At 37.1% G+C, this 19705-nt stretch overlaps 1 protein-coding gene across 4 annotated transcripts in view; it reads right to left on the reverse strand.

The window, feature by feature from the left end:
• Nucleotides 1–1315: 1315 nt before the first annotated feature.
• The window catches only part of arfgef1 (ADP-ribosylation factor guanine nucleotide-exchange factor 1 (brefeldin A-inhibited)), a 62626-nt gene continuing 44236 nt past the window's right edge, over nt 1316–19705 (reverse strand). For 2 of the 4 annotated variants that reach the window (XM_082183858.1, XM_082183861.1), the window contains 25 exons: nt 18720–18831; nt 17957–18162; nt 17766–17850; nt 17385–17550; nt 16227–16378; nt 15991–16119; nt 15423–15581; nt 15174–15318; nt 14100–14187; nt 13964–14004; nt 13524–13693; nt 13145–13296; nt 10678–10850; nt 10404–10564; nt 9810–9940; nt 9326–9455; nt 9001–9136; nt 8687–8825; nt 7678–7747; nt 7421–7541; nt 6982–7121; nt 5999–6167; nt 5611–5749; nt 3773–3890; nt 1316–2582 (listed from right to left, as the gene is read on the reverse strand). In XM_082183858.1, coding sequence (XP_082039984.1) covers nt 2418–2582; nt 3773–3890; nt 5611–5749; nt 5999–6167; nt 6982–7121; nt 7421–7541; nt 7678–7747; nt 8687–8825; nt 9001–9136; nt 9326–9455; nt 9810–9940; nt 10404–10564; nt 10678–10850; nt 13145–13296; nt 13524–13693; nt 13964–14004; nt 14100–14187; nt 15174–15318; nt 15423–15581; nt 15991–16119; nt 16227–16378; nt 17385–17550; nt 17766–17850; nt 17957–18162; nt 18720–18831 — 3397 coding nt within the window. In that variant the 3' untranslated portion in view covers nt 1316–2417. The remainder of the gene's footprint in view (nt 2583–3772; nt 3891–5610; nt 5750–5998; nt 6168–6981; nt 7122–7420; nt 7542–7677; nt 7748–8686; nt 8826–9000; nt 9137–9325; nt 9456–9809; nt 9941–10403; nt 10565–10677; nt 10851–13144; nt 13297–13523; nt 13694–13963; nt 14005–14099; nt 14188–15173; nt 15319–15422; nt 15582–15990; nt 16120–16226; nt 16379–17384; nt 17551–17765; nt 17851–17956; nt 18163–18719; nt 18832–19705) is intronic. The other 2 variants (XM_082183860.1, XM_082183859.1) reach the window with 2 other exon arrangements.

Consider the following 19705-nt stretch of genomic DNA (forward strand, 5'->3'; position numbering starts at 1 on the left):
CATATCTTGAGTGAAATGGCTTCTCGAACAAGACAAAATGTAGACTTGATTTTTTCCATTATTTCATTGGATGGTTGTGGTTTGCTATTGCTATGACATCATGTGAGTGACAGGTTGCCCCGCCCTCATACCAGTAAACACGTCATCAGCAAAGAGATGTCTGTAGACTGCAAGAGGGAGTGGAAATTATTTTGATTACTGAGGGCACAGTGAATTAAGAAGCACAAATACTGGAATATTCCATTACAAAAAGGAACTGTCTATTTTGATTTAATGGTGACTTTAAAAATAGTGTAGTCCAGCCTTTATTTCTTGACTATTGTGAAATACATGCTGGAATCATTCCGTCATTTTCAAACGGCTCACAATGCGTCGTTTGTGGAGAAATGAGATTATAGCAAAAAAAGTCACAGTTTAATTTGTTATTTGTGATAGTACACCTCGCTTTCAAAATGGCAAATTCAAACGGTAAATATCGCTCTTTAATCGGACATAATGTTAACTTAGTTCTGCAAGTAAAGCGAGCGCGAACCGATCATCTTTCTTTTCATCTCAAATTTTTGCTCGAAATGGAATGGTGAGAGAAACTGTACAACTTGCCAAAATTAAATATATCACTCAGTTAGTTTCAACCGCAGAAAGACGTCACTAAAAGAGTTAGTGAACAACACTTGCCCTGACATTACTTTAGGAAAGTCATTCAATGTCCGTGGATTTCTCTAGGAAAGCACATCGTTAAATCGTATAAATATTTACTTTAAAAATACTTTTAACACAATACCGTTAAAAAGTTTGGTAAGAATTTTTTTTTTCTTTAAAGTCTTATTCTCACCAATGCTGCATTTATTCGATCAATATTCTATTACACAACTATTTTCTATTTTAATACATCTTAAAATGTAATTTACAACTGTGATGGTAAAACATTTTCAGCATCATTACTCAAACATTTCATCGATGTAGAAAAAGGTTGTTTTCAACAATGCGTTTTGATCCTGAATAGAAGTAGCAATTTTTTTTTCTTTAAAAAAAAATCTTACTGTGACCATATTTTGAATGATAGTGTGTATATTTACTACTTTTATTTATACATTTATTTTAAACGGAGATTATTTCATTCAGTGCATAGAACTCAATTTAAATTGTATGAAAAGCTCTGGCTTTTTATATTGGTAGTCCCTGGTGGGCCTGTAAAGGTTGTTAAAAAAAAACCTGCCCTAAAATTATTCCACATTCATCAAGGCAAATGCACAAAGTTCCAAATCTTTCTTGACCTATGACCTGATTAGAATGTGTGATGAAGACCAGTTTCGTATAGAGTTGTACAGATCATTTTATTCCATATAGAAAACTTTACAGGGCTGTACCATTACAGTTTACCCCCACTAGTCAGGAATGCTTCAGATCCTTATTCCATCAACAGTTTTAAAGCGCAGCTATCATTAATTTCTATACAATACATCCCACCCCCAAAACCGAAGAGAAGATTTTAAATATATTAACTTTTTTAAAAATTTGTACATGTAGAGTGAAGCCAAACTTCAAATAGGGATACAAACCAGTGATTCAGATGCAGCTCACACGTAAGTCACCCTCAATTTTCAAGTTCCAGTTTTTTTCCTTTCAAAGGATCTCAGTTGCCCTCTGTGTTTAATTAAAAAAGTGTCAGCGTATATAAAATGGAGTAAATCGAACTAATCATTTTGTATCGTATTAGAAATCTCTAGCTGGACAGTTATGGAGGGAAAGATGGCATAGTTCAATAATTTATCACAAAAGTAAAAATCTCCAGTGCATTTTGATCAAGAAAACAAGTGCAGCAAAATTTCCGAGAAACAAACCAACGAACAAACAAAAGATACAGAAAACAAAATCTAGTGTTGTGAGATTATATTACAAAGCTGGAATTCTGTACAACTAGTTTCTTCGGAGTTATTTATGCTAATGTTAGCCATTAGCGGTGCAAATGCAACAAAAAAAGAAAAGGAAAAAAAAAATCTGAATTACTTGAGAAACATCACATCACATTGCTTGATATGCAACCCTTCCGTCATTCTTCAAACAGCTTTTAATATAATGCCAAGACACTGTTTTGAAATATATCTGGACCTTCTGAGGATCTCAAAGGTCAAGCAATTTATATAGTAGTAGTGATATTCAGCATCTTCATGATGTTCTACATAATTTGATCCTATTGTACAAGGCCTGGTCATTTGTCCGGTGGGTGGGAGACTGTTCCTGTTCTGCTATTGGCTGTTTGTCCAGAGCAGATCCTGAAAGGGTAGGCGGGGGGGTTGATTTTAGTACCATCGTATCTGACGTAGTCCATCTTTTCATTGGTTAGAGGAGATCAGATGATCGTGTCCTGCAGTGTTTCAGACGTCTGTGGCGTTCAGGGACAGGCACTGCTGCTGCTTCTAGGCGTCGTTGGGAGGCTGATCTGTTTCCAAACTCTGGGTGATCTGGAACACCAATCCGATGCGCAGGAAGAACTTGCGCAGGACGGCCCTCAGCTCCGGGATCAGGTCGAACTGCATGATCTCACAAAGCAGAGGGTAGTATCGGGACACGTGGGCCTTGAACTGGAAAGAGAACAAGAATACTTGAATTACATTACTTTTTCTTAATCGTTGATGATTAGCGCCAGGTGTTCTCTTATAATTGGTTATGTATCAACACAAACCTGCGGTATTGACGTTAGTACTCTAATTGAGCGAGATTAAAAATGACTGAGCATTAATGATGTGAATGAAATGAATTAGTTTGATTTAGGATTTAAACCAGATCCAGCTCCTGCTATATGGACTACCATTTTAAATTCACTAAATAATTGAAATAAGTTGGTAAGTTTCTTCTGCTCACCAAGGCTGCATTTATTTAATCAAAAATACAGTAAAAAACTGCAATATTGTGAAATAATATTACAATTATTTAAAATAACTGTTTCGTATTTTCATAATATTTTTTAAAATGTAATTTATTCCTGTGATGTCAAAGCTGAATTTTCAGCATCATTACTCCAGTCTTCCGTGTCACATGATCCTTCAGAAATCATTCTAATATGGTGATTTGAGGCTCAACAAATATTGCTGCTTAACATTTTTGTGGAAACATTAATACTTTTTTCAGAATGCTTTTCAGAATAGAAAGTTCAAAAGAACAGCGTTTTTTTTTTTATATATATAATTTTTTGTAACATTATAAAAGTCTTAACTGACATATTTGATCAATTTAATGAGCCCCTTGCTGAATTATTAATTTATTTAAACTGAACCTTACAAATTTATTATCTTGTATTATACATACAGTATATAAAAAAAAAAAAATCACAATATTTATTAAAAACTTTGGTAACACTATTTTATTTACACGTAACATGTACTTTACTATAGTGCTTTATAGTAAATTATGCATAATTACAAAAAGCTAACTCTAAACCAAATCCTAACCCTATAGTAAATACATGTAGTTGATTAATATTACTCACTACTTATTTGTGTAATTACACTGTAACAACATCACTAATATAAAACTGTAACCAAAACTTTCTATTTAATGCTATTACGCATACTTGAATGCTCAATTGACCAGAAACTAGGACCGGAATTATTCATGTTAAAATATAAAAGTTTAAATGTTGCATTTGTTTTAAAAATGTATAAATTATCATTTTAAATATCATGGACTGCAGTTCCATCATGCCCCACTAGAGGATCGTAAACCCCCAGTTGGGAAAAGCTGGACTGCAGGATTCTGTGGATCCGCCACTCACCCTGTCGTCGCTGATCTTGAGCACTTTGGTAAGGAAGAGCAGCAGTAGGTTAGTCCAGGCCTCACGGTGGCTCTCAGACGTCAGCGTCAGGAAGTAAGCCACAGCGTCACTGCACACGCTGACAAATACAAAGAGAGATTTATAAATAAAGAAATATTCCACATAAACCAAAAACGTCTTGAATGTAGGCTTGGTGACCTCTGATAGGCTCCTCCCCTTCATTGTCTTATATAACCCCTCATCAGCCCTGCAGCTTCCTTCAGTCATCATGACCTAATCTCACCTAAATCCCCTTTGGCCTGGTTAAGCCTGTCTTCACGCTCTCTCACTGGGCCGCTGGGTTCGGTGAACACCGCGAATGATTAGAGTCTTCCTGCAGACATGGAAGTCAGAGTCTGACCTGTCCTCTTTCTCATGACTGAACCCTATTAGCAGTGTAGTCTGAGAGTCATGCTGAATGGAAGGACACAGGTCTGAGACTCAGAGTCAAATTAGAGCTCAGTGAAACTTAATTTGCTACCACTAATGTTTCTTACCCAACTAATCTAACAAAACACTGCCCTAATGGTGCATGAAATGGTTTCTCTCTGTTGGATTCAAGCCAGAGAACCAATGCCAATTCACTGAAGCCATCCCACACACTCACTTCAGGGAATATAAGGCAGAATGACCTTTGTCCATCATAAAAATGAACAAATTAGAACGAAGAATGGCTATTAATGCACTGACCTTCTGAACTCCAAGTGTTTTTAGATTAACTTTAGATTTTTTAGATTGAACACTGGAGGACTCAACAATTAAAGGTGCAGTAAGTGATTTCTCAAAATCGTTGTTGAAGATTGTTGATATCTGATATCAACCCAAACAAACACACCCCTCCCTTTCATTGCTCCGCCCCCAAAATGCACAAACACGCGCATTAAGAGCGTCTCTTTTATCATAGCAGAAGCAAAGCAAAATTATGCTTCGAGAAAAATAAAGCAAAGATGACAAACGAACGACAAGGATGCACAAAAAAATATATATAAGCAAGAGTTCATTGTTAGTCGCCAGCAGCACACTCTCAAAACCATGAAACAGAAACAACTCAATCTCGACATCCGTTTTCAGGCCTTCCCGCTTAGGTCTCTCCAGCGCTGGAAAGCTTTTCAAATATTAACGCGGGTCCTAAAGCTCTTGCCTGATCATAACCCTTCTTTTTCCAGTGAAATTGTAATGTCTCTCAGCCATCTCTCTTTCTACAGTCTTTTTAGATTTCTGATTGGCTACACGTTTGTTGTGGTGCTCGGTCCAATCCACTAACAACAGTGTTTTTCAGAAATCAATTACTGCACTTTTAAAGTCTTATATATGCTGGGTTCATGCAGGACAATCTCTGGATCATATCATCAAGCCTTACAGTTTATCCAGTAGGATCCTATTGGATATTATCTTTAAGAAAATTCTACTTGTATTGGAATAGTCTTGAAAATCTTGTTTCACTAATGGTTGCATTTCATTACAGATGAAACGGTATAACAATTTCATATCACGATCATAGTGACCAAAATTTTCACGATTATCAATATAATCACGGTTTTGTGATGAAAATGTTCAAAGACAACGAAGAACTGATACACACACTGAAAACATTTCAACATCTCTGTTATAGTGGCAGTCTATTATTAAAATATCAAAAGCCGTCCCTAAGCTAAAATAGAGACAGGGAAGATGTGAACTGTACCGTGTACAAAAGACAGTTGAAGCTATGAGCATATAATTAGTCGAGTAATATTTCCATGGCCACAGGGCCTGAGAGCACAGCGGTTCCAGTCACGATCGTGACAGTGATGTCTTACTTGAGCAGTCTCCTCTGCACCTCCTCCCAGGCGTCCTGCCTGCTCTCGTCCGTGTACATGCGGAAGAGGATACGCAAGCCACACGCCAGGCTGCTGGTCTCCTGTTTCAGCAGATTGGGCTTCGACTTCCCTTTGAAACCTGATCACACACACACACGGAGACACAATGAGCTCTTTTAATGTGGGACGGGAGAAGAAATCGAGCCAGACGTGACAAAGACTTTCCATTAGGCCACACGGGTAGCTCTATCTGATAACGGAGGACTTGATACGACGTGGCCTGTAAGCGATGTGGCGGCTTTTGTAGATGTAGAGAAATCAACTCATAAAAATGGATATATTTATTGCATCTCAAGATTCTAACAACAAATAAATCAGTAGTACTGACCAGCCTTCCACAGTGCGGTTCTCTGTTCATTACTGGAGTTAAAGGCCTTGGCGAAGCGATGAGACTCCAGCAGACAGTCGAGCAGTTTAAAGAGCTGTTCTGAGGTCAGGTAGCGATACATTCCCTGGTCCTGAGTATCTACATGTACATCGGCATCCAAAGCATCTCTCTGCAGGAAAACACACTTCATTTAGACTGTAGAACTTCATACACATCATGTACAGAAGACAAAATCTTCATAAATCAGATAATAAGTTCAAGTCAATGAACAGTTGTAGCTTTGCATAGGGGTTTTCAGACAATTATTATTTTATCATTAATAAAATAATACTTATAATTATTTTTATTTCCACTTTTTCCCCCAGAACTTTTCTTATAATAAATAAAGTAAAACATACTTTACTTACATACAAACATACATGTAAAACATACATACAATTTTTTTTTATTTTTTTTTTATTAGCTGTGCTCATGGGCCAGTGTTGGTATTGTTAACTAAAACAATAAAAAATGTTTTTGGTCATTAAAATAGAGCTAGAATTTTTTAAACACTATAAATGAAAATTAGAAATGTTGCTTTGGCAACTAACTGAAATAAGTAGAAGTACTAAAATGACTGAAACTAAAAATGTAAAAATAAATATAAATGATAGCTGCATAGAATATATAGTAAAAAAAAAATGGCAAAAGCACATAAATGACTAAAACTTAAAAAATACAATTATTAAAAAAACTGAAAATATATATATAAAAAAAAATCTAAATATGAATAAATACTATGGTAGACTAATTAATACTATAATATTATAAGAATAATACTGATGTGGGTGACACAATCTGGCAATTTGATTGAATTCCCATTTCGCTTTCTAAACTCTCAAAAAAAAGTAGCCCTTTTTTTTTTTTTTTTTTAATACAAATATATATATATATAAAGGCAGATTTATTCATAATAAGAGTTTGTAAAGATCCTGAGCTGATACCTGTGCTGCTGCCAAGTTTTCAGCATCCTCCTTCTTACTGGTTGCAGGAAAGAACACAATGTTGTCTATGGTCTGAATGAGCTCCAGCTGGACCACACACTTTATGAGCAGAGCCGCAAACAGCCTCTGTTCCTGGGCTTCTGGGGAGGTCACATATGGAAGCACAAAATTAATAGCTGACCAGCTGATATGTTTCAATGTGTTTTGGGTCTATTATGAAATCAGGCTAAAACCAGGACTAAAAACAACACTGTTATGAAAAAATGATTACATGGATCTCTGGATTACTTGATTCTAACTGGTCATTTGTGGCTTTACTGTTGTATAATGAGTGCTAAAATTTACAATTATCAATATACAACAATTTCATGGTTGAGTTTCAAATCTTTTACTTAAAAAAAATTAATAAATCAATATGGTTGGCCACCATGATACGTGCCTAAAGCAACACTGAACTGACTCTGTCTGCGGTTGTCAGCCAAAGCCTTCTCCATACTGTTCACAGACTGCTGGTCATCTGCCCGAGTCTGAATATCCACTGACTTCTGGGAAATGGAGTCCTGTAAGCACCAGATAAGTGCTTATTAATATTAAACATTATAGGAACTCGTACAGCACAGTGCTAGAAGAGCATCTGGTTGTGATGACCCTTGAACACTTCCACATTTAGCACAGTCTGGAAATCCATTTGCATACCAGCTGTTTATCAGAGTCCAGCTGAGTCACGTGATCTCCCTCTGTACCAGCCGGTCTCCACGTCAACAGCCTGTAATCAACAAATAGATGAGTTAAAAGGGTCATGCTATACAGCAGGTATTCAGTTTTTCTGTTTGCTAACATTCTGTCAGACAAATGTAGTGTTTTAAAGTGCTAATAAATTGCACTGTGCCATCTCAAGCTAAATGAATAAATGTCAATTTATGTTAGGATATAATAATGCCTAGGTTTGCCATGTCAAGCTAAAATACATTAAAAAAAATGTTTTATATACTTATGCCTTCAAAAGGGAACAGGGTTTGATGGTAACGGCTGAAAGTTTCACAGTTTTATTTGACATTAAATGCTGTGCATGTAAGGTAGTAAAATATGTTTATTAGAATTGATTGCAGATATTTCTAAAGCATATTCATTATTTAATAATCAGTAGTTTCCTATTCAAAAATCACACTAACAAGGTTGACTGTTTTACAGTAAATGTAATATGTTTCTTACAAAGAGAATTTAATGCAGATATTTTTTACAAATATCAAGTATTTAATAATCAGTAGTTTACTATACAAAACCATAGTAACAGGGGTGACTGTTTTACAGTTATTTTAGCTACAAGATGTTTATTAGAAATATAATTTAATTAGTGTTTAATAATCAGTTGTTTACTGTCCAAATTCATAGTTGTAAATCAAACAAAAGATGTTTATTATAAAGATCATTTAATGTAGATATTTGTACAAATATTGAGTATTTAAAAATCAGTTGATTACTGTACAAAATCATGGTTACAGGTTGATGTTTCAAGCTAATTGTTACTGATACTTAAATTCATTACTTAAAAATATGATGGTAACAGGATGTATATTTAAGGAGAATGAAAAAATTGATATTAGAAAAAAGAAATTCCTTGTTAAAAGTCTTAACACATTTATACTAGGGACATAAATGGCATTCGTTTTGTAAAATGACCCATTCGAATTTCTGAAACACTCACATGTGTGGGATGGTGGTTTTGAAGATGTCTAGCATGCAGTTGCACGTCTTGTCCCAGGTCTCAGGGTTAAACTTCTCACCGTTGAGGATGACCACGTTTTCAAGGCAATTAGTGCCTGATCTCGCTAATTGCTCATTATCTGTGAGGAGAGATATGCAAGTGAAATCATGACCTGAAGTCAGAATTTACGTGAACTGTCCATACATGAATCTCCTAGTCTTCAGTATTTTGCACAATGCGTGTTGTTTTCTCAGCAGTGTCACTGTAAATGTACTGCAATTGTACCTTGTCTATTGCTGGTACTGTACACTGACCTTGTTGCACACACCAGTAGAGCTGAGAGAGGATATCATCTAACAGAACATCACTCAGAGATTCAAAGTACTGTGTGAAAACGTCACAGATAGCATAAAGTGCATGATTACAGGTGGTGGTCATCCACTCCGCTTTCTAAAAACAGAACACAAAACAGAACATTAGCCATGCTGGTTTTCCATGCTGATAGGAAGATAATGCAGTGGTACCATATTATTATATTAATGCCAGAGAGAGTCCCTGTCCAAGCAATATCTGTGCTGGTGACACGTCCTAAAATCTTATTTTATTCTAGGGCAGATTTCATTGCTGACGTTGACTTGCCTCAGTCTGTTGCTCAGGAAGCTTCATGTTGTCAAAGATCCTGAACACAATGCGGAACAGATCCTGCCACCAGTGTTTCTCGTAGGTGTGACCGTACGTCTTCATCACCTCAAACATCACTGTCAGACCCCTGACAAACAAAACAAAAATGTACTGTCAGGAGGGGGAAAAAAAGATTGACAATACTCTACATGTCATAACAAGAACATTTCAAAACAGACACTGAAAACATTATTATAACTCTTTTCAAATTTTATATTAAAATAATGTAAATAAATAAATTACATGATCATTACATGATCCTTCAGAAATCATTCTAATATGTTGATTTGATTCTCAATCAATATTTCTTAATTATTGTCTATGTAAAAAAAAAAAACAGTGCCGATTAATATTTGTGTGGAAAATGATATTCTTCTGAACTTTATATTCATCAAAGAATCCTAAAAAAATCTGTTGGCTGTATTGTGGGTCTGGCACTGACCTGGTCCGGACGTCCAGCTTACACCTGTTTATGATGCATGACAGCTCAAAGAGGATTGGGAACCAGCCTCTAACCCAGACACGGTCCTCCGGAGCGACGTTCATATCGTCACTGGTGCAGTCTTTAAATGCCTGCCGACACAAAACATAAGCAGTTTACTCGCAGAGCCACATTTGCTTTGATACACGCCTGAACACACATGCCGCTTGACTATAAGCTGCATTTACAGATCAAAAGATTTTTTGCCCCAATCTGGCAACCCTTGGTAAAATGAGGTAGAGGTCTACTTGTGGGTTGCCTTCACTAATCTTCACTTTAGAAACACCACAGGACTAAAGCACTTAACAGGCACAAACACAGCTCATAACGCAATCACCCTTCATGAAAAGAAGAAAACAGATTGCTTACATTTTCCATCCACTTACTAAAGGCCTTAGGTTTTGCTCATTAAGGCATCTGGTAATGAGAGTTTCCTCATTAAAAGTGCCTTGTGGTCTCCTTAAGTGTAATCCATTTAGAGGATGTCTGTGGAAAGCCTGACCCGGGGTCAGATTATAATTCAGAGTTATGGAGCGCGCACTCGTTATCACTGACCTGAGGTCGGTCGGAGACGTATTTAGCGCAGTGGCGGATGAGACGGATGGCCTCCATGCTGGTGTCGGGGAAAGAAGCATTGCAGGCGAACTCAGACAGACATTTGACAGCGTCCTGGAAGGAGTCGATGGTTGCTGGGAAATGCTTCTCAAATACATTCGCTGCGAGGTGAAAAGAGACTATTGAACCCCAGTGTATTAAAAAGGCTCTTAATTATTTATTCCTATCTTGTATCCTAAATGAGAGTATCCTTGATCTCCATAGAGGCACTTACTGACGATGTGTCCAGTTGTCTGGAAGGCCAGCTCCACTATGCTCTCATCCTGATCGGAGGCAGCGAGATGAAACACGGAGAAGATGTTCTTCCACCCTGATCTAATATTCCCAGCCTGAGAGTTGACCATCTGGGCTATGCAGCGGACCACCATGTCTCTAATGGTAGGAGATCTGTAGATGGAGAAGAAGCATGTAAATAAAGCAGGAAAACATGCACACACTCGCTCTCTTCATCTCATTCTGCAGGGACAAACGTGTGTAGACAAGTTCATTTATCTCCATCGGTCATGGAGTTTAGTCATGATGGATTTTGACACTGTGTGTGTGTGTGTGTGTGTGTGTGTGTGTGTGTGTGTGTGTGTGTGTGTGTATGTGTATGTGTATGTGTATGTGTGTGTGTGTGTGTGTGTGTGTGTGTGTGTGTGTGTGTGTGTGTGTGTGTGTGTGTGTGTGTGTTCACTCACAAAACTTAATGAGTATGCAGGGTCCATATGAGCTAATATATCTTTCTCTTCTTCGCTTCTTTCCAGTGATGGAGAAGCTACTTTGAAAGTGAAGATTGCCAGGCTGCTTATAATTTAAAGGAACACGTCGACTTTTTGGGACTTTAGCTTATTCACCGTATCCCCCAGAGTTAGATAAGACCAAACATACCCTTTTCATCTCCGTGCGTGCCGTAACTCTGTCTGACGCACCCACCGCTAGCCTAGCTTAGCACAAAGACCGGAGGTAAACGGCTCCAGCTAGCATACTGCTCCCAATAAGTGACAAAATAACGCCAACATTTTCCTATTTACATGTGATTTGTATAGTCACAGTGTGTACAAATAACAAGGTCACATGAGACACAGCCATCTTCTAACCGTTTACATACTGGGAACTATATTCTCGAAAGGCGAAGCACTGCCACTTATTGGGAGCAGTATGCTAGCTGGAGCCGTTTACCTCCAGTCTTTGTGCTAAGCTAGGCTAGGGATGGGTGTGTCAGACAGAGTTACGGTATGCATGGAGATGAAAAGGGTATGTATGGACTTGTCTAACTTTGGGGGATACGGTGAATAAGCTAAAGTCCCAAAAAGTCGGCGTGTTCCTTTAAAATGCCGTCTAGCTACATTTTCAAATAGTTGGTTACACTACTTTGGCGCAATGAGGAATTCAGTGAAGGTGGAAGCATCATATTTGGAAATATAAATGTACACAAAATAAAACAAATGAAATACTTTGCATAACTGAATTTAAAAACAGCAGTATTTAACTAAATATTTTTCACTACAAAATTCAATTTAATTTAATTTCAATTAAAAAATTTTTTTTAAATTTAAATACTGAGTGATGACAGTGAATAAATGTAAATGTATTGTTCATAACCAGTGTTTTTATTGTTAACTAAAAGTAAAATATGTATTGAAATACAGCTGAAATAAAATAGTCTATATATAATAAATATAATAATTAGATGAAAAATTTGTACATAACTTTTATTTCAGTTATTTTCTAATGCAACATTTCTAGTTGAAGTACTAAAACTGACAAAAAATAATGCTGAAAAAACTAATACAAATTAAAAAATCAAATAACAAAATTACAAAAATTTAAATTTAAAATAAAAAATTCTAATTCAAAATATTCCTAAAAATAGCAATTATTTTATTGAATAGATCATAACAAACTGATTAACTAAATGAGCTGCCAATGCTTAAAAGAGACATTTTAATAGAGTATTGCTGAATATAAAAATCGTTTTATAAACATTTCGTAATTTTCCACTATTTTAATGTTTGAAGTATTTTCTAATATTTCTGAATATTATAGACTTGAGCATAACTAAAATTATATATTATTTTATTGCATTTATTTAAAACACTTTTTTATAAATAATAAAAACAAATATTTTCCATGAGTTTTAAGGCAGTGCCAAGTTTTCAGAAAAATAGTTTGTCTTTGAAAATGTTACACTATGGAGCTAAAGTCACTTGATTGAAAAATGCAGGCATTTTACCTTTTAGTTATTCTCAATGGTTCAATACACCACGGATGTTAAAGAAAGAACTATGTAATGTAACAGGGTTAATAAACAAAACCTTTTGTTTATGTCTACAATACATTTTCTGAAAGATCAAAAATGTTTTCCTTAAAAGGAGAACATTTTATATATGTAAACAAGGCACTGAAAATGACATGATGAAGATCAGGCACTCCAGTCTCCTGAATCCAGCACAGAGCCCTTCAGAAGATGACATTTAGAAGCAGTATATCCACCGGAGAGAAAAAACAGCTACACTCAAAACAAGCCTTGAGCCTTGAACCCGTCTTAAGGCAAGACTTGCACAGTTGTTCGACAAACCATGCAATTAATTCATTACAATTTGTTTGGTTATTCAACTGACACTCTCTACATATGAAGAAGGTCTGACCTGCGTTGAATGATATTTCACTTTAACTGCAGTGTAAATAGAAACGCTCACCTGTTCTTTTTCATTATGTGCTCAAACGGCCTGAGGAAATCCTTCTGGAACCTGAAATTGGCCAACTCTCCCTTCTCCAAAAATTTCATGGATAGCTGCCTCAAAGAGTCCACAGCGAAAATAGCAACATCCTCATTGGGATTACAGCCGACCTGTGTCAAAACAGAGAGCGAAAGAGACGGGGGAACGTTAAAGCAAAGAGAGTGCTGTGTTTTCATTTTCAGCTCTTCTTCAATCTATTAGATATGCCCTCCCACAGGCAGAGTGAAATTTAAAAGCGTCATTAGATTTCTCTGATATCGTACAAAGCCTCCAAGACACACACACTTCATGGACCGATTTCCTTCCAGCGTTGATTTGGTGGCTGCTTTGAACTCACCTTATTGAAATGATCCCCTATAACCTCCCATATCCTGGACCACTGCAGCCTGATACGACCCATGTTGTAGTACGAAATCTCCACGATCTTCTGCAGACTGAACATTCGAGGGTGTGTAGGGGAGGCCAATTCGTCCATCGATACAGCACACAGCCATCGGACAAAGTCCACTGCAAGACACAGCAAGGTACACAACACAACACTTTAATCTTCTCAGAACTGAAGGTAGTGTGGCGCTTGCAACGCCAAGGTCGTGGGTTCAAATCCCAGAAACAAATACTAATAAAATACAGCTTGAATGCAATATACACAATAAATTGCAGTCTTGATGAGCATAAGAGACAAAAACATTTAAAAAATCTTACCGATCACAAACTTCTGAACGGTTGTGTAAGATTTAAATAAACATGTCAACTGTAAATGTGAAGTCTTGTACTTACCGATGGCATTTCCATCAAGTCTGGTAGAGCCTGTGAATATCCTGCAGAGAAGAATATGAGCGTTAACAACATTCCAGGAACATATTAGTGTTTGTAACATTATGAGGTTCATTAGAATTAACGATAACCATCATACCGGTCCACAGCGACCACCACACTTTGCGAGCTGGTCTCCCCGATAGACTCCTGAATGCTTGCGATCTGTTTGCGATCAACGTTCCCTCCTATTGTGAGAAAAACCACAGTTGGATTATTTATACAAGTACCAACTTAATTTCACACTGCTGGATAATTATGCTGGATTATAATAAAGCAATCTTAATGGATCACATTTTATCTTTAGATAAAACGTTTGTGATGATGCAATTGCAAATGGAAAAGCTGCAATGCAGATGGTGCTTGTTTTCAATGTCACAGTTTTTGTGTTTTGACAAAAATGGCCTTTAAATTCAGTCAATATTTTGTCAAATCATATTCAATATCACACTCGCTTTACTTTACAGACTAAACATTAACTAAATTAAAAAAAATCTGACAAATGACAAAACATTTAGCTATTAATTTAAACATATGTTAAACATTTAATGTCGCCCTGTGGTGAAAATCAAGTTTTTAATGTTGCTTATGTCTATGTGGTATTTTTAATATGCTTTAAGACAAACCATGTGTAAATTCATAAGTCAACACCATTGCTGAGTATTTTCTCCTTAAAACTGCAGTGAACCACAAATCGCGGTTTGAAATCGCTGGTGTTTCTGACGTCACAAACTACCTTGTAACCAATCACGTAAACGTGTGATCGTCAACGAGTGAATCTCTGAGCTGGTGTGAGTGAGTGGAGGCGTGGCTAATTTGCATATTCATTGAACCGTGTATACTAAATAAGGTAAGGGTGTAGAGTTACATTCCTGCTATTTTAAAACATTTAAATATGTCATTCATGTCAATATGTCAATATCTGTTATCGACGGAAAAAAACCCTACATTTTCACTTTAAGACCAAAATTTGAAATAAAATGAAAAAAATATTAATATATTTCTAAACATTTAGCTATTAATTTAAACATATACAATTTTTCCATATATCATCTTAAAAGTATTTAATTATTATACTGTGCTTTTTTCCCCCTTACTTTATAAAAAAGTCTTTGTCAACAAACAATTATAATAATTATATGTTTGCTGCTTGTGTGAAGTGTGATTGACTGACCCAAGCCCAGGTACTCGTCAGACGTCTGTTCCTTGGTGCTGGTGATGAAGCCTTCCTTCCCCCGTACGGTTCCTGATATGTACCGAGCCTTCACTCCTGTCCCGATGAGCTGGGCCAACTCCAGCTGACTAATGCACTTCAGGATCTGCAGCGCACATACAGAATATGATGATACCTGACAAAATCTGCCAATCACATCACATAGGAAACATGCAGGCCAATCAAAGAGCTGGGTTTGGCAGTGCTCACCTCATGCCAGGAGTTTCCTAGGTAATTTCCATCCGTGTGTGCCACTGTAATGAGGGTCTTGATGGTGTCGATGTTCTTCTGCTTCATCTCAGTGATGCCCGAGCTGGCCGTCAGCAACGTGAAGCGGGCCAGAGCCTGAACGTACGCGTCTCGCTCCAACTGGAAAAAATCAACAGAGAACAAAAACCTTTCGGAGGGTTTCTGTTTGGTCTCTTTCTTACTGAAAGCTACCGAATGTAGTCATATGAACCACTTTTATAAAGTTTTTGCATCCTTTTTGAAGCTTTACAGCTCTAATCCTCATTCATTGTAATTGTATGGAAAAGAGCAACATACGCATTCCTCAAAATATATTTGTTTGGAACGACACAAAGACTAATAAATGATTTCAGTTTTCATTTTTGGGTCAACTATTCCTTTAAGCAGTCGATCATTCCAGCCAAAGATGACTGAAGTTTTTAAAGTCACTTATTCAGACAGAGACTTGAAGCGCAATGCAAGCAAACGCTAGGCCTTTCTTGGCTTCGGTAAATGACCTCTCCACGGTTAATGCAATGTGTGAAATTACCTGAATGCTGAAGATGCAAGCTATCCTGATAGCACAGCGGATTCCCTCAAGACACAAAGATGCCACCTCAGTGTCATCACAGTCTTGCAGACCCACGCTGAACGCAGCCAGAAAGGGTGTCCAGGCCAGCTATGAGAGATCAAGATAATATGGGATGGGTATTTGCATCCAGACAGAATGTACGTGGAAGTACATGCACAGAATACCTTAAACATGTATGCGCATGGACAGAATACCTTAAACATTGGTCTGACGTGCTCGAGGTGGGTGGCGCTGGTGAAGGGCGCCTGAACGTGGCTCACAGCCTCCATCAGAGCCTTGGCTGTCTTTGCCATTTGCTCCATCTCAACATTATACAGGAGCCTCCTCTGCTTCTCACTGGCCACACCTGATCCAGAGACAACAGCAAAAGCACCATCAGTTAACACAAACCTCACCTCAAAATATCAGAATACTCCTTATGCCTCTACAGAGACAGCAGAACATAAATGTTTATTTGTTCTCTCGGAAGTCCAATAGCTTGAATTTTAACAATAATAATAATAATTCTAGGGATGCATCGATATGAACATTTTGGCCGATACGATAACCGATAATTATTTACTTTTGAAAGCCGATAACCGATATACTGGCCGATTAATCTAAATCCAAATTTTTATATCATTTTTGAGAGCCTGATTACAAAAACAAAAGCCTCACCATTAAAAGCCACGCCCCAAGCACACAATTATAATTTTCTCATTATAATTTTATGTAGCTGACATGACAGACTTGTAGCACTTAACTGTATTTTCCTTTTTTGAAGTGATTCCAATCATATTTAAAGCAATTCAAAACCACCATGGCGAACAGAGCGCATCTGAAGTGTCTCAGCTGAAGGAAAAATCCATTATTTATCAGCTTTAATATATTGGCAAAATTTTGATAACGATAACATTAAAAATGAGCATATATCGGCCTATACTGATATGGTGGCCGATATAATCACGCATGCCTAATATTTCATGTTATTTATTTATTTGTTTTGTTTTATTATTATTATGGTTAATAATTATAAAAAATTAAAATGAAACATAATAAAAATTAATAATAACTATAATGATTACTAATTGAATAATTATAAAAAAATATCTATACTCATTATAAAAAAAATTGCCAGAAACTAAGAAATATCCAGATTTGTTGTTGTTTTAGCTTGTTTTAAATCATTTAAAGTCATCTCGATGCCCCCAATTTAGTTGAGGACCCCTAGTGGGCCCTGGTCCCCTGGTTGAAAACCACTTATGTACAGTCTCAAACTCATTATCGTACAATAATTAAAAGGACTGCCATGACCACATCAAGCAAAAAGCTTTTTTATGCACAGGATTCAAATCGGTATGCCAAATACTCACTTTGCTTATTTGACTTGATATGTATTTCCTTCGTCTCCTTCATAGATATTTTTTTCCCTGCGATTTCATCATAAATGGCTGAGAGATACTCCTCCGGTAAATCTTTACTGTCATTGATACCTCGGTTCATCTTGATGTATTGCTCTTTCGTCATTTTATTCTTCACCTGTGCCAAGATAAAGGAAACAACAGATCAGTTGCGTTTCAGAAACATCCATCACCCTAGATTTAACTATTCTGCTCGCATATCAAGATTGAATGCCAAACAGCCGTTTCCAGCTCCGACGTTCACATTAACATTCATAGACTCGGATATGAAAAGAAAATGCATTCTGCATTCGCTGAAGATTTCAGTGAACAATCAGCACTGGGTGCACTAACCTGCGGACTGTGTAGATCTGTAGTCAACATGATGATTGAATACGCGAGGACGTATGCGGTGTCTGCGCTGGCGAACAGCGTTTGCCTAAGGAGAGAGACAAAAGAGACAAACAGCGACTGAGTGCAGTGTTTGCGACATAATTAGCAATATAGGTTAATCTGTTGAAACAGAAGGAGGCCGCTGCACTCACCCTTGGTTGCATTCTAAATATCTAGCAGCAAATTTCTCCATCAGTCGATCAATTTTCTGGGCCTCTCCGGGCAGACGGAAACCCTCGAGGAACGTGCGCAGTGCTGGCACGAAATCTTTGCCCTGGAAGTCCATTTGGTCGACGTAGGCATACATAACCTCTTTATTGATGCGATCGTTGTCTCCGAGAAACTCTCCTACCTGGATCTGTCAGGTTGGAAACAGAAGGGCCAATGAGTCATATTGATTGTGTAGGTAGAGCAGAAAAATCATATTTTATAACTCAAAAACACATGCTCAATGCTATATTCTAAAGCCACACTAACAGACACCGCAGACTGGAGAAACCATTGAGCATCTATTCAGTGTGCATCATTGAAATGCAATTTCTATTAAAGTATTCCACACATATCTCAAGTCATTCAGGAGGCTGAGGGCTGTTCGGGCTGAAGTGCCCTAATTTTAGGGCAGATATAAGGAGCTCTCTTTACCCATTACTGCTGTAGTCTTTTGAGGCCGGATGAACGGGCAAATGAGTTGCCGATTCATCACACTGAATGATCAAATCATCTCTAAGTGGGAGTTTGGCAACACTATTTTTTTATCATCAATATTAAGCATCTTAATTTTTTTTTCAGAAACATTTCAGAAAAGCCCTGTTTTATTACAGTATACTGCTGTAATGTAAAAATGTATTGGACCTAGGCCACAATACATGGAAGAAACAAGGTGAGGGAAAATATTGTAGATAAACAATGTCTTACAGAGTCAAGTCTTTCCTCTTGGTGTAAAAACTGGGCGATATCTTCAGGCGTGGTTCCCAGCATGCCTTGTTCCTGCAGGTACTGAATGCCCCTCTTTGGTTTTTTGTTGAACCTAAGCATTGTGATAAATAGAACATTAAGATATGATCAACAGATTCATTTTGTAAGGATGTTCTGAAGGTAAAGTGTGCAGTGTGTTTTTGTCTATGAAAGGGTTCATGATGCATTATTTCCCCTGATGTTATGATGTTAGTAAAGGTATTTGCACCAAAAAGAGTTTAGTTTTGTTGTTTCCATCCACCTATTTTTATGCGCATTTTAAAACCACGCTGGATAGAAACGCAAAGATGCGCATAAATTCTATAAAATGTGCATAAAAAAACGTATGTGCTCAATTGAGTCGGATAAACGTTTATTCCGATACGATGGAAACACATTTACCGAATAAATTCCTCGATGCGCATCAAAAAAGACGTGACTTTGCGATGGGACGACATAATTGGACTAACCAGCGGACCAAACTCATTGCACAGCATCTAAAATGCTGTTTTGGTAATTCTGAAATGCCTGAGCAAAGTCGTCAAAGTGGTTTAATAATAATTCCTTCCAGAACTGTCGTACATGACTCCCGCCTCCGAAAACAAGATAACTTTATTCCGTTTTGTCTGCGCGCTCTGTGGCACAAGTAATTTATTATATATTAAATTATTATATACAGTGGCTTCTCCTACTGCAGTAACTTCTATTTTTCTAAATAATATTTAACAGCAGTTTATCAGGAAGTGATGATTTTGTTCTTTTCGGCTCACTGGATGGAAACGGTGCTTTATTCGCACGTTTTATGCGATATTCCAATTTTACGCACAAGTTAAACTCGCAACTCTGGATGGAAACATAGCTACTATTAAATGGGCGGTTTTTGATGCTGTGACTAAAACATTGAAATGCATTATGACAGATTTATAAAACAAAATGGTATAGATGGA

The sequence above is a fragment of the Leuciscus leuciscus genome (genome assembly GCF_965113295.1).
Source record: "Leuciscus leuciscus genome assembly, chromosome: 11".
Classification (NCBI taxonomy): Eukaryota; Metazoa; Chordata; class Actinopteri; order Cypriniformes; family Leuciscidae; genus Leuciscus; species Leuciscus leuciscus.